The sequence below is a fragment of the Cajanus cajan genome, chromosome 4 (assembly GCF_000230855.2).
Source record: "Cajanus cajan strain Asha chromosome 4, NIPB_CcT2T_4, whole genome shotgun sequence".
Classification (NCBI taxonomy): Eukaryota; Viridiplantae; Streptophyta; class Magnoliopsida; order Fabales; family Fabaceae; genus Cajanus; species Cajanus cajan.
The window spans coordinates 58,009,531-58,023,418 of NC_138520.1; the positions used below are offsets into that span (position 1 = coordinate 58,009,531).

General features: G+C 34.5%; 1 protein-coding gene and 1 long non-coding RNA gene across 3 annotated transcripts; one reads left to right on the plus strand and one right to left on the minus strand.

Annotated features, from left to right (window-relative positions):
• Positions 1–1,355: 1,355 nt before the first annotated feature.
• LOC145957071 (uncharacterized) lies at positions 1,356–11,894 on the minus strand. 2 transcript variants are annotated; one of them, XM_083073300.1, is made up of 4 exons: positions 11,250–11,894; positions 3,763–3,841; positions 3,503–3,567; positions 1,356–2,783 (listed from the first exon to the last, which is right to left on the minus strand). In XM_083073300.1, the coding sequence occupies exons 1-4, from the start codon at positions 11,453–11,455 to the stop codon at positions 2,747–2,749; spliced, it is 387 nt and encodes a 128-aa protein (XP_082929426.1). In that variant the 5' UTR covers positions 11,456–11,894; the 3' UTR covers positions 1,356–2,746. The 2 variants fall into 2 exon arrangements, with proteins under 2 accessions (XP_082929426.1, XP_082929427.1); XM_083073301.1 differs by having other exon boundaries at positions 1,359–2,783; positions 3,503–3,564; positions 11,250–11,729.
• LOC145957072 (uncharacterized) lies at positions 7,460–8,713 on the plus strand. The gene is made up of 3 exons (XR_014433493.1): positions 7,460–8,448; positions 8,528–8,600; positions 8,681–8,713. It is a non-coding gene; the product is annotated as an uncharacterized LOC145957072 (long non-coding RNA).
• Positions 11,895–13,888: the final 1,994 nt, after the last annotated feature.

Consider the following 13,888-nt stretch of genomic DNA (forward strand, 5'->3'; position numbering starts at 1 on the left):
CAAGCCTCTTCAAGTAAAAATCTCTAAACCCCCTTGTACTTTGCCTTGCACCAAAATGTTTTCACAAATTTCTTTTTCAAAAAGAAAAATAACAAGCAAGTGCCTAATGTGTACAATTAAGCAATGCAATCAAAACTTAAAGAGTTGAAAACATAAATTGCATGAAAACATAAATTGCTTAAAACATAAATGACATGAAAACATAAAGACAAGAAAACATAAACTAGGCGTTTTAAGCAAGTAAACCTATGTGAGAGTTTGGAAAATACCAAGGACTTCCAAGGACCACTCTCACTAGTACTAAGCGTATTACCCTAGTTTGAAAACACTAAGGAGAGATGGAAATGCATCAAAAGGCACTCCAAGACACTCCTAAAAAGGCCTTGTACAAGAAATGAAAGAAATGAAATGCAAATTTACACCAAATGAAGTGTAAATTCACACTAAATGAATGTAGTGGCTGCACCAAATTTTAGGAAATAAAATTTAGCCACTAAATTAGTGACAAACTTAGAGACAGATTTAACAAGGAAAATTTTTGAAACAAAAATTTTCGTCTCTAAACTAGCCACTAGTTTTCACAAATTTTCTCAAAAATTTTTGTTGTGTCTTTCTCCAAGCTTCTCCCAAGTGCAGCAACCTCTCCAAGTGTATCTCTCCTCTCTTAGGATAACCTTGATGTTGGTTATTCCTAGGTGTTTGTCTCCCACCAAGAGCTTTCCACCAAAGAGAATAGCAATCTCCTAGGCTTACACAAACACTTCAAGATGCTACCCTTGTACTTGGCTTTCCACACCTTCAAAGAGGCACTCAAAACACCTTAAGTTGCTGGAGTTATATAGGAAAAACTGAAAAAGCACAATTAGGAAAAGATACACCAAGTGGTAGAATTAAAGAGACAAGACAAGAAAGAGTTCCACAAAAGACAAGCAAAATTAAGGTACCAAAGAAGGCTAGCACATAAATGGAAAACCTATCAATGGCACTAGAGTGGATTACAAAACAAAATAAGACTCAAATGTAAACAATGAGTGGCTGGACAGAAAATTAAAGCAAACAATTACACAAATCCGAGAATGATTTTTCTAAAAAATTTCACTCCTTGGCTTTTTCTTGTACCTTTTCTTTGTGAATATTTTTCTAACTTCTTTTACTCTTATTCTTTTCTTTCTGTACAGGAGTTTAATGCCTTTTTATCATGCAAGAGTCTCGGATTTAATCGTAAAAAACTGGTGCCAAAATTTTTCCACAAAACAAGAGGTATTCAAGTGAAGTGTTCAACTAGTGCTTCACAATTTTGTACTATTTTTAGGTCCAATTTTTAAGCACTTTTTCTTTTTATTTTCTAATGCTTTTAACACACTAATACCTCTGTTTTTCCTCTGTTTTGAGGACTTAAAAAGTTTTAAAAGTTTCAGCCACAAAGCAAGACACAAAGAAACCTAGTAGAAAAAGTGTTTAACAATTGTTTTTGACAAAACTTTTAACAAGACATAAAGGAAACCTAACTCTAGGAAATTTGCTAGAACTAATAGCAAATTATGAACTCAATCATGTAAAGAAAAAGCACATTTAGGTAGGTTCAGATTTTTAAAGAAAAAAAACCGCACCAATTAATAGACACAAAACAACACAAAAATTAAGGTTCAACAAGCTAGTCTAGGAATTTTTAACATGAAAAGGACTACACATGACTTCTATGACAAAACAAGTGATTCAAAAATAAAACTAATGCAATATGAATGTTTTCCAATCACGGACACATGTTAAGGAATGGAGAGACTCAAACAAACATAAAAAAAACGCACAAGAACAAGAGTCCTAAAAGCACAAACCAAATACTACAAAAAATTCGTCATTTTTTGCGGCGGTTTTTTTTTCATATTGCGGCGGTTTACGCCCCCCTCAAAATAAATAATGGCGTTTTATAAAAACGCGGCAGTTACGTTCGCCACTAGCATTATACGGCGATTTTTGCCAACCTCCGCTACCTGTTCCATTCTGCGGCGTTTTGTTTAGCGGGGTTTTGACCTCCTTAATTTGAATGTTTTTTTTTTTAATTTCATAATATATTTTATTTTTTTAATCTAAATTACATTTAACCTGTATACAAAAAAATAAGGAGGTACTCATAACATAATCCAAATTCCATTGTTTAGCGGGGGTTTTTGACCTCCTCAATCTGCATGTTGTTTTTTTTATATTTTACAATATATTTTATTTTTTAATCTAAATTACATTTAACCTGTATACAAAAAATAAGGAGGTACTCATAACATAATCCAAATTCCATTGGATAATATTAACTTTTTTATAAGAAAAAAAATTAATGGGAATAAAAACTATCAATAGAAACCCATAATATAGACAACAAGATGTCAAATAAAAAAGACAATAACAACATAAAAAACAATGGTAATCAAACATTTGATATCTGTGACAACAAGACCACATTGAGTGGACAATTTAAATTCAAATTTCTGCTCCATCCATAATAGTAATGGACAATGGATTGATAGTAATGAAAGTTACATAACTACAAAAGAGTAACAACAATCAAAGCTAATTCAGAAGTCCAAGTTGACAACAAATACAGCACCACAATATATAACCAAAAGAAACTAAGTTTTTACAACACTATAAATTCAAAAACCATGATAACCTAAAGTAGTCTACAATATAAGAAACTAGGTCTAAATATTAGACTGGCTATTCAAGTTGCTACCACCAGATGATCCTCTAGCATCTAATGGCGATTCAGGTTCACTTCCAACGTCACTAGGCTAAAATAAGAAAAAAAAATTAGTATTAGTACAATTTAGAGATAAAGGAAGTGTAATTTGGTCCTAATATATAATTCCATAATCCAAGTGCAATCTCCAAGATCAAACTAATAAGTATCTTAAGAAATAAAGTTGAATAAAATTGTCACTTCTATATGGTGTTGAAGCAACAAATAAGAGAAAGAAAAAACAAGTAACCTAAGCCTATGCAATCACATCCAATATTACATTCAATCACCAAATAATAAGTCATAATACTTACCTGTGAATGAAAGAAAATAATTACAAGAAATCTTAATCTTCTTTATAACTCCTTCTGAGTCTTTAACAAAAAATCAATTGACTTAATCACAAGAAAATAATTAAAAACAAAATATCAATCAATTACAAATATATGTAATGTATATACCTACGACATCAACATTCCAATGTTGTGAAGACTCACGATCAGTACGTCTAAGAAAAATTAATGAATTTATGTTTCACAATTTGATTATGATATATAAAAAAGCTGAAGACTTTAAGTCACCAAGCAACAAGCTTACTGCTGTACAAGAGCTCTCCCTTAGTTTTTAATGGAGAAATAAACCATGGTAGCCACAAATGGTAAACCATTTTTGAAAAATATAAAAATTCAATAATTGTAATTAACTGAATGCAAGAAAATTTTCTCAAACCATTTTGTGCATTTTTTTAAAATCCTTTTATATGAAATTCACCTTTGAGTCCTTTGAAGAGATTCAAATCTTCCTTTCAGCTTCAAGTACTCTCGGTAGCTGCTCTGCTATATACAAAGGCAAATGACAAATGAAAAATAATAAAGGAACTTTTTGGAACATATAATGGGAAGCATATTTTACATAAGATTATTTTAAGTTGGCATCAAATTTCTAGGAATTAATAAGACTTTCCAAAGTGAAATTTCTAAGAGATGTTATTAACTTAATGTGAAAAAAAGATGGCATTCACTAATCACTACCTCAAGCTCTTTGGCTGGTTTGCTAACTTCAACTGCACCATAGCTGCACTTTTGGTACCTTTCAAGTGTTTTGAGCATGCTGCAGATTGAAGAAAGAGAAAGAAATAACTGTTCAAATTGATCATGGTGTATGGATTAACCATACCACAATTTTGAAAGAACTGCAACAGCAAATGAGACATATATCTTGTTATGCATCAAACTTAAAATGAGTTGTCAATTTGTTGAAGATAGAAGAAATTAAAGCAGAAATAAGGGAGACTAAAATAAAGAAGTTACATGTACTCAATTTTGAGTAGAAAAATGTAATTGTAAATCTAAAGCAATAACGAATAAAAAACTTTTAAACATTAATAATTGACTCAATGATATTCAATGAGTATATAGACATTAATAATTAACTTACTATGAATAATTGATTCTTTCGCGTAAACAATCAAGTTAAATATACCGGACTCATCATTTATTTTTCTTACAAAATCTTATCTAAAAAAAATTCATTAAAAATATGATTTTTTACCAGTACCCTTAGAATCAAAATAAAAATGTAAAAAAATTAAGATGACCAAAGTTACCTCTTTGATTTGGAATGAGCCGCTACAAGAAGAGATGGTTAATTTAAAAATGGAGTAAATAATTATCACGAAATAATTATCATGAATTGATTGCAAAAATTAACATAAAACGAATTCGAAAATGTATCATTATTGTAAATAACAATACTCTAATCTGAAAATGATTGATGATTAGCTATTAGTCAAGTAAAATAAACGCGTAATATTAGTTGTTTCCAACACTAAAATCCTAACAAAAGCAAATGCATGATTCTTGTCCTCACCCCCGCTCTAACCCTCATAATAAAACAAATCTTAAATATATTGTTAATCATCATTCATCATCCATATAATTTGTTTTTTAAATGAAGTGCCACGTATTTACATAAATTTAAATTATAATTTTAAAAAAACAAAAAGTTGAGGGAAAGAGAGAGGAACAAAGGATCTTAGCCTATTAGGAAGGGTCTAATGGCTATATATACCCCGTGTTAGCCACTAGCTTTCACAAACTGAAACACAGAAAATGGGTTCTTCTTTGTGGATTGTGTGTCTGATTTTGGCATCACTGGCCTCTGCTGCATTCTGCGCCAACCCAAGGAGGCCAGTGGATGTACAATTCGCCCGAAACTACGTTCCCACATGGGCATTTGATCACATCAAATACTTCAATGGTGGTTCTGAGATTCAGCTTCATCTTGACAAGTACACTGGTCAGTATATTACACACCCATGACCCAACATGTCCTTTCCTGTGTGAATCATGTTATCCTAAAACAAACTTAAGGTTATGTTGTTTAAAAAAAAATAAAAAAACAAAAGTTAAGGTTCACTATCTATCCCTTTATTGCTTATGTGTGATACAATTATAAATGATACTTGTATAACAAATTTTACAAAGAAAATTTAAAATATAATAAGATATAGTAGCATAAAGAGATCATAAATACATATTTTACGCCAACAAACACTAGTGTAAAAAGAGGCTTTTACGTCACCTAAATGACGTCGGAACAACGCACTACCGACGTTATAAAAACGCGGTGGCAGAATGGTAAATAATGGGAACTAATTTACGTCGGACAAAAGGGGGACCGACGTAAATTATCCCATTAACGTCGGAGCTCTCACTGTCCGACGTAAATTTACGTCGGACCCCCGTAGTCCGACGTAAATTTACGTCAGACGCTAAGAGCTCCGACGTTAATGGGATAATTTACGTCGGTCCCCCCTTTGTCCGACGTAAATTTACGTCCCACCAACCCTCACCCGACGTAAATATGCCCCTAAAATCAAACACTCGCTCCCCTTTTCATTCCCGCGCTCCCTGTTTACAAAACTAATAATCCCTTTTCTCTCAATCTCTAAGTCTCTCAGTGCGTTTGTTTCTACATTGGACGTTTGTAACTCTCTAAGTGTCTGCACATTACACGTTTGAGGTTAGTTTCTTGTCTACGCAAATTTTTTTTATTTTCTGCTATTTATTCATCTGGAACGGGCCATTCTGCTTGCAAAAGAACGGCCTGTTCTCCTTGCAGAACGGCCCGTTCTCCTTGCAGTACAGGCCGTTCTGTTTGCAGAACAAGCCGTTCTGCTTAAATTTTTTGTATTGTAAATTGTTTATCTGGAACGGCCCGTTCTGATTTTAGTATGGCCCGTTCCAGATAGGTTTCCGTTTGTGTATTATTTGTTTTTTATTAGTTATTTTGTTGCTATATTGTTATTATCTTTTTTACTTTATTTGTCTATTCAATTAATTCATTGTTTTTATAATGAAAGTTTAATTTTTTCAGGATTATGGAGGATTCTGGGTCTGGCAGTGGAAGGAGGGAAGGTAGATCTGTCACCCGATTGTCTGGGTTGACAGCTGGACGCATTGCCAAGGAGAGGACACCGGTTGAGGTGGATCCTCGTTCTGGCAAGGCATCAGGCCCAAATGCTGCCAAGTTTAAGAGCTATTTGGGAGTCCTAGCTCGACGACATGTTTCTATTATCATTCCATCATGGGATGACGTTCAGGAGGTTGAGAAGAACCTCATGTGGCAGGATATTCAGGTATATACTTTCACATCCCTTGAATATTATATAACTTAAATACATTATTTATTAATTGTTGTTATTTTCATAGCAAAATTTTGACATTCCCAACACTGAGGTCATGAGGAGGAAGATGTTATCTGCCCTGGCCACCAGGTGGAGAGACTTCAAGACTTTCTTGACACAGGAGTATGTATTTGGAGAGCGACAAAATGAGACTCCCTGTCTAAAGTACCAGATCACTGATGAGGAGTGGATGCAATTTCGTGCCACTCGATTGGACCCTTCGTGGCAGGTTAGTTATTGATAACTCTTACATTGACATAAATACTTAAGGTATATTTTAATTAATCTCATTTTCTTTTTTGTATTATTGCAGGCTAAAAGAATAGCTGCCCAAGAACGACAGGCCAAGAATGATGCACCCCATCTATTGTCAAGAGGGGGATATGAAAGAAAAAAAAGGAAATGAAGAAGGTTAGGGCAGAGGCAGCAGGAGTTGAGTCTGCTGACCGTGTGGAGTCACCTCCCCGCCATGAGATGTGGATAGCAGCCCGGACAAAATCAGATGGGCAAATGACTTCTGAGTCTGCAAGGGTCGTTGCTGATAAAATAGTAAGTAAAAATATACAAACTAAGACTCTTCATTTCAACTTATTTAATTCATAAGTGTAGTTTAGGGTATACTTATTGTTAATATGTTGTAGGAGGGTTTAGTTGAGTAGAGCACCCAGGGCTCATTTGTTTCCGATGGTCGGAATGATATCCTCACAACGGCCATAGGAAGACCAGAGCACGGAGGCCGTGTGCGTGGTGTTGGTGGTTCTTGGATCCACCGAGATTTCTTTGGTGCCCGATCATCGAGGAGCACTGTTGACTCTTGCAGTCAAGAGGTTATGCAGAGAATGGAGCAGAGATTGGAGATGCAGTTTGAAGAGAAATTGAAGAATATTCAAAAAGAGTTTGAACAGAAGTTTGAACTTTTGGCTCGTTCTCAGCAACAGACTGCAGTTGCTCATGATGGTGTTCGAGTCAGCACTAAAGGGAGTTGTGCTGCTCCAGATCCCTCACCGGATCAGATTCACACTGATGTACCAAACCAGTGTGAGTTATATGTTGAGGATGACCCCCCACGGTTAGTGGCTATTGGCCGAGTATTTGAGGGTGGCTCAACCATCCATGGTGTCCCTCTACAGCCAGACTGGACACGGGTTGTGGTTGACCAAGTTCAAGATGCTGCTGCTCCAGTGCCTTTGCCCAATACAGAGGTTTAACTAGTGGGGCAGGCAACCGGCACATTCTTAGCTTGGCCAAAACATTTGGTCATGCCACTTTCAGCACGGGCAAAGGTAATTATATTATTGCTCTTTTATATTCTTATAATTCTATTATTGTTTAACTAATTGTGATTATTTCTTTAGGATTTTATCAATCGTGGTAAGGAGGTCATGAGAGAACCTCATGTTGATGATGCTAATATCGCAGCAGCTGAGGATGATCCCATATCTAAGCTTCTAATCATATTACCATGATTAAATAAGATGCCAATTCAATTGCAGTGGGACATTAGAGTTTTTGGAGTTGATAGCGCTGCTGTTCCACTATACATATCTATGCCTGATGCATTAGAGATTGTTGGGGGAAACTCCATGTTAAATATTTCTATCATACAGCTGTGGGCCATGTAAGTCATATTTTCTTTTGAGTCTAAATTTACAATAATTACATTTAACTTATAATAATTAATTGTGTTAGGTACATGGACAAATTGAGTGTGGAGCATGCACAAGCAGAAGTATATGGATTTATTGAGCCTCAATCCATCCAAAAATCAGGAAACACTCAGGTCCAAATCCAGCAATATATGCAAACATGGATGAGTGACTCAAGAAGAGATATATACATGGCTCCATACATTGACGGGTTAGTTTTTTAATTGGTTTTTTAATCATGGTAATTTTATAACTAATTTGTTTGTCATACAATGTATGTCTCATTGGCAGTTAATGGTAATCATTCCTAAGGAATACACCGTGGTGTGGTTTTGTTCACTACATCGAAAACCAAGCCACGAAATTAAATGCCAATTACAAGGGTAATTAAATTTTTTCATTATGTTTTAAAACTGTAATTATATATATTGGCTAACATTTGTTTTTATTTCAATTAATTAGAATCGTGTCTGGAGTTAATATTTTAAGTGGAAGAGCCAGATCATCAAAGTCATTGCATTTCATATACCCTAAGGTTAGCAAATTAATTCATATAGTCAATAATATTTAAATTTATTGACTTTGGAAATAATAGTTATTTGTTTCTCATTTTAGTGTAATAGGCAACAAGACTCGTTTGAATGTGGCTATTACATCGTGTATTGGATGAGAGCCATAGTTTCTGCGGGTATTATTGATTCTTGGGTGCAGGTAATTCATATCAAAATTTATTTAAGTATATTTACCTTTAGGATAATTAACATTGTATATTAATGACACTTAAATTAATGTTTCAGGTCTTTCAAGATCCATCTCCATTGTCCGAAGATGAGATGCTCAAGATAAGAGAACAATGGGCAACTTTTTTTCTTCAAAGTATATCATAGTTAGTTTTCTAAGTTTAGTTAGTTAGATATTATGTTTATAGTTTGATAGTTAGTTAGTTTAGTTAGTTAGATAGCATTGACAAACATATGTTTTATAGCTTTTTTAGAATAATATGATTTACATTGTCATAATTTATGCTTTTTAAGATTTATATATTATTTTCTTTTTGTCATTCAATTTTGAAATATAATTTGAATTTCTATTCTGGACTGCCTGGTTTAGATTTGGTATTCTGGACTATATATATGCAGGTGTTGGGTATATCAAAAATTTATAAACGTTTTAAAAAAAAACCCATAAATTTACATCGGACATGGCTTGTCCGACGTAAATTTATGGCACCTTTTTTACGTTGGGCTGGGATAATGCCCGACGTAAATTTACGTCGCGTTTTAGGGGCGACGTAAATTTACGTCTCCCGTATTAACGTCGGAACCTTTTCCGACGTAAAAGGCTCAAAATACCCGACGTAAAAGACCCTTTGTGTACTAGTGAAATGCCGACTGATCATGAAGTTTTCGTTTCCAATATTATTTTAAGTTTCTCTTTTTCTTTTGGTATCATTGACTTCTAATTTATAATCAAACAAATTCTTAATAAGAAAAGTTAAGCACCTAATCGCTCTTCCTACGAATATCGTGAACTCAAATTCTTGGTATGACCAAATACACCAGGGACTGCAGCCTACCAAATATTGGACTAATATAGTACTACCCTTGTTAGAATCACTTGCAATAATAGCAAGAATTACAAACTTTTTCCAAGTTAAAACCAGTTAACAATCAATTTCATTCATAAGGAATCCATGATGCAGGTGAAAGAGAAAATCAAACTTCATACGGATGAGAATATGTAGTGAATTTGTAATGAAATTTTTTTCATTATTTAATAGTTATAATTAAAAACAACAATTGGTTGGTTAAAAGGTAAAAGTAAAGTCTAAGGTGCATCTCATTTTTAATCACCCATTATTATTATTGCAGTTTTAAGCAAGTATAGAATGATTTGCATATGAAATGATAAACCATCTAATTTTCAGAAGTTTGAAACAGGGCCACAGCTAGCTTCTACTTGAGCAAGTGTTGCATAAAGCATGAAGGGTCACAACAACAATTATACCCTGTCAAGTTAGTATAGGCTGAGTCCAATATTTTTTTTACCTAGAATCAATTCAATGTAAATACAAGAATAAATGAGGGGGAATAAATAAAGTCTTCCACTTTCAGAACCATGACCATGAACAAGAAAGCAATAATAGGAAGCATGCATCACTTCCTCCTCTTCAACCTCTAGAGGAGTTGAAGATACCTCTCTATTCCTCTGTTCATACTTCTGCCCTTACTTCTTCTCATCTAAGCATTTGCTTTGGCCTACACTCGGCTGAGTGGGGAATATCAAAAACAACTTGAACAAGGCAAGGTCAACCAACTTAGAAGACTCAGAGAGATAGATCCATATTATGGGATTTAATTAGCAATTATTATATTGTAAAATAACTTGGGAAAAACTTATGAGAATGAGTTTTGAAATTGTCTTATGCTCTGATTTAAATCCCAGTAAGTCAGAAATTAGTATACCCTTCGTTCCCTATTGTTCTCAATCCTCAGAATCAAGATTAAAGAATTCAAAAGATGCATAAAAATTACTAATACTTCTAATCTTTTTTATAAGAAACAAGTTATAGTGTAGTATTACATAATATATCAATAATTTATTGTCATTAACATATCTCATATGCCAAGATAGTATTTTCAATTTCAATTTCGAACAAAAAAATCCAATTGAACAGGTGCATCAGTGGTGCATTGAGAAAAAATTCAACATCGTTTCATCTCGCATATTTCTATATTATATTGCTTTCAGTTTCCTAACAGGGAAACGAGTGCCCTTTTTGAAAGATAAACTATAGGAGAAAATACTTATCCAAGTTGGCGCTGGAATACCCTAAACACAAATTCCATCCATACCATACAAAAGCTAAACAAAACACACATTCATTTTGACAGAAAGTAGAAACAAACACCAAACATATATATGGGGAATACTACCAATTACTATTAACTTGTAAAACGAATTGCAAAAAACTTTCTAGAAAGTGTTCGTAAATTATCGTATGCTCTCATTTAAATTTCAGCAACTCACAAATCAGTCTAACCTTCGTACCCTATTGTTAAACACGAACAGAGCAGAAAAAGAAATTAATTTAAAGATTTCATTACAGTTATTCAACAAGAGCAACATTCATACAAGAATCCAATCAAATTAAAGATTTCATTAAAGTTATTAGGACCCTCACCATTTACGATACTTCCCTTGCAATGCCCACGATGTACTCAAACTCCTTCCACTATTTCTGAACAGAGGTTGTGACCACTTTTTAGAGGAAATGAAGAGGAAACAACTACCACATTGAATCGAACCTGAAATGCCAGAAGCGAGGGCAAGAGAAATAGTCAAGAAACCAACCACGAATGTCTTCGGAAATGCGAAAAGGAGGGACATTGGCCCTACCGTCTTCGTCTACAAAGGAGAAGAGGAGAGGTGCATGCGGATGGGAGGAGCGATGGTGCACGAGGATGGGAGGCGCAGAGTGATAAAAGGAAAACGTGGTGACTGAAGGAGGGATTGGGTAAAAAAAAATTGTGGGTGAAAAATAAAAGGGGGAAAGTGGTGAATATTTTTCCGGGAAAAATTATTTGAATTTGGGAGGGCATAAACCTCCTCAAAAAATGATATAAACCGCCGGTATTTTCCCAATTTTAAGCGTTCCTTGAAAACGCCACAACTCATGTTAATTTGAGGGGGTTTTTAAAACCTCCATAAAATAACCTCCAATAAATAGCATTTTTTTTGTAGTATTGATTCACAAGAATTGGAAACAAGCAAAATATGAATCAATTACTTCTCATGAGACATATAGGATCCATCCAAATATGAAATAAAACTAGATCCATACAGAAACACAATTTTAGACAAAGATAAGGAAGGAACAACACGGATTCAATGAAGAAAAAATTAGAAACACATAACCTCAAGAGCACTAGCCTCTAGATACCAAAAATGATGGAACTACTTGGAGAAGATTGTTGTTCTTCCAAGTTCTCCATGCAAGGACCGAAGAAACTCTTGAGGTTGAACTCCTTGAGGTGGCGGAATCACCTTGGAGGATTCTCCAATGGTGGAGAAGCAATGGAGTAGGTTCGGTTACTTCCTAGCTTGTGAAGGAAGCTTGAGGAACCAAGGCAAAAAACTTTGATAGAAACCTTAGAGAGAGAGTTCTCTACGGTTTATAAGACTCTTGAATGAGAAAGAAATCTAATTTCTATTTCTCAAAATGTTCAAAAGTGAATACAAGTGAAGAATTTACAAATATATAGGGAGAGGTAGCTTCTAGGAGAAGCTAACCTTAACCATGGTTCACTAGGAACCATGGTAAGGTGTAGCTAACCATCCATGGTTTATAAAACTTGTAGGAGAAGCTAACCTTGACCATGGTTCACTTAAAAACCATGGTAAGGTTAGCCTAACCTACCAAGGTTTAGAAACTTGGAGGAGAAGCTTCAAAACTTGAAGGAGAACTTAGTGAATTTCGACCAAGAACAAGGAAGGAGGCTAGGCGGCCAAGGATCCAAAATGCTCCATGATTTAATTCAAAAATATTTGATTTGGTTTAGTTAGGTTCATCATATGATGATGAGACCTAGCTAAATCAAATCTATGAAAAATTAGGAGCAAAATGAGTCCAATATGCAAAATTTTGCCTAGGCACAGTTCTGGCCCAATTACTAGTCACACCCTCAAGCATTGCTAAATGCCATCCCTTTTTCCCTGCTGAAAAAATACAAAATGAATGTATCAATTACGGAGGTTAAATGGAGTTAAACTCTCCAAGTAACCTACCTTAAAATCAATATACAAACACTAATAAAAGCAAGTAAAGTGCCTCACAAATATAAAGGCAAAAATAAGCCTATACAAAGAAACTACTATATGTACAAACATATGAAAAAGGTCTTTAAGATCATCCCATTCCTCTTGGTTCTTTTAAGATATCACCTCTTGGATTCCTTGGCCTTGGCCATAGTCTATCACCTAGGACTCCCCCAAGCTATTACACAAGGAGGGCATTCCCTAATGTTGTACTCCACATCCTACCCTTCACATAGATGCATATGATGCATGTCACACATTCACAAACTCATGGACTCATCACTTTACTTGTCATGACATATCATGTCTCATCTCATTTTATCCCGTTTCACATTCTCATAGTCATAGTGCTCACAATAGCACGTCATTCACATCATGTCTCATGTCATTTGTTCATATTTCACATAGTCATACTCATAAGATTATCATTTGGAGATTCTTATCATCATCATGTCATATTCACTTTTCACATTGCCTCATAATCATATTCATAATTGTTCCTCATAAGGTTTCGCACAGGAACCCAAAAAACACTCTAATTCATATCAAAACATGTTCAAATTCAAAATTAAATATACAAAAATGCTCAAAATTTAGCAACAAACACAATAGAATACTTAGAAGTCAAAACAGAAAATATCTAAAATTTGCTTGTTTCTCATAGGGTTTCCCGTAAGAACCCATAGAGCACTCTAATTCATATCAAAACATATTTATTCTCAAAAGTAATCACATATTCACACATCAAATTTAACAAGGAACACAACAGAACACTTAGAAGACAAAACAGAAAACATTCATATTTTTCCTGTTCCTAGAAGCATGCATCAAGCAAGGAATTGGGGGCCAATCCTACTACCCAACAATTATTCTGATACCCCCGAGCGAGGTTTCTCACTCCCCCTTACCTAGATAAGCAGAAGACGGAGCGAAATCTACACTACTAGAAAAGTGTTATTTTCCTGTGAATTTTCTTGTAAAAACATATTCGCAGAAATTTTTTGC

Bases quoted from the DNA above. Each gene is read 5' to 3' on its own strand.
- LOC145957071 (XM_083073300.1), bottom strand. From the start codon at position 11,455: ATGTCCCTCCTTTTCGCATTTCCGAAGACATTCGTGGTTGGTTTCTTG. The intron at 3,568-3,762 runs GTAGTGATTAGT...CTTTGTATATAG, and splicing joins AACCAGCCAAAGAGCTTGAG to CAGAGCAGCTACCGAGAGTA. The intron at 2,784-3,502 runs GTGAATTTCATA...TTCTTATTTTAG, and splicing joins TCTCTTCAAAGGACTCAAAG to CCTAGTGACGTTGGAAGTGA.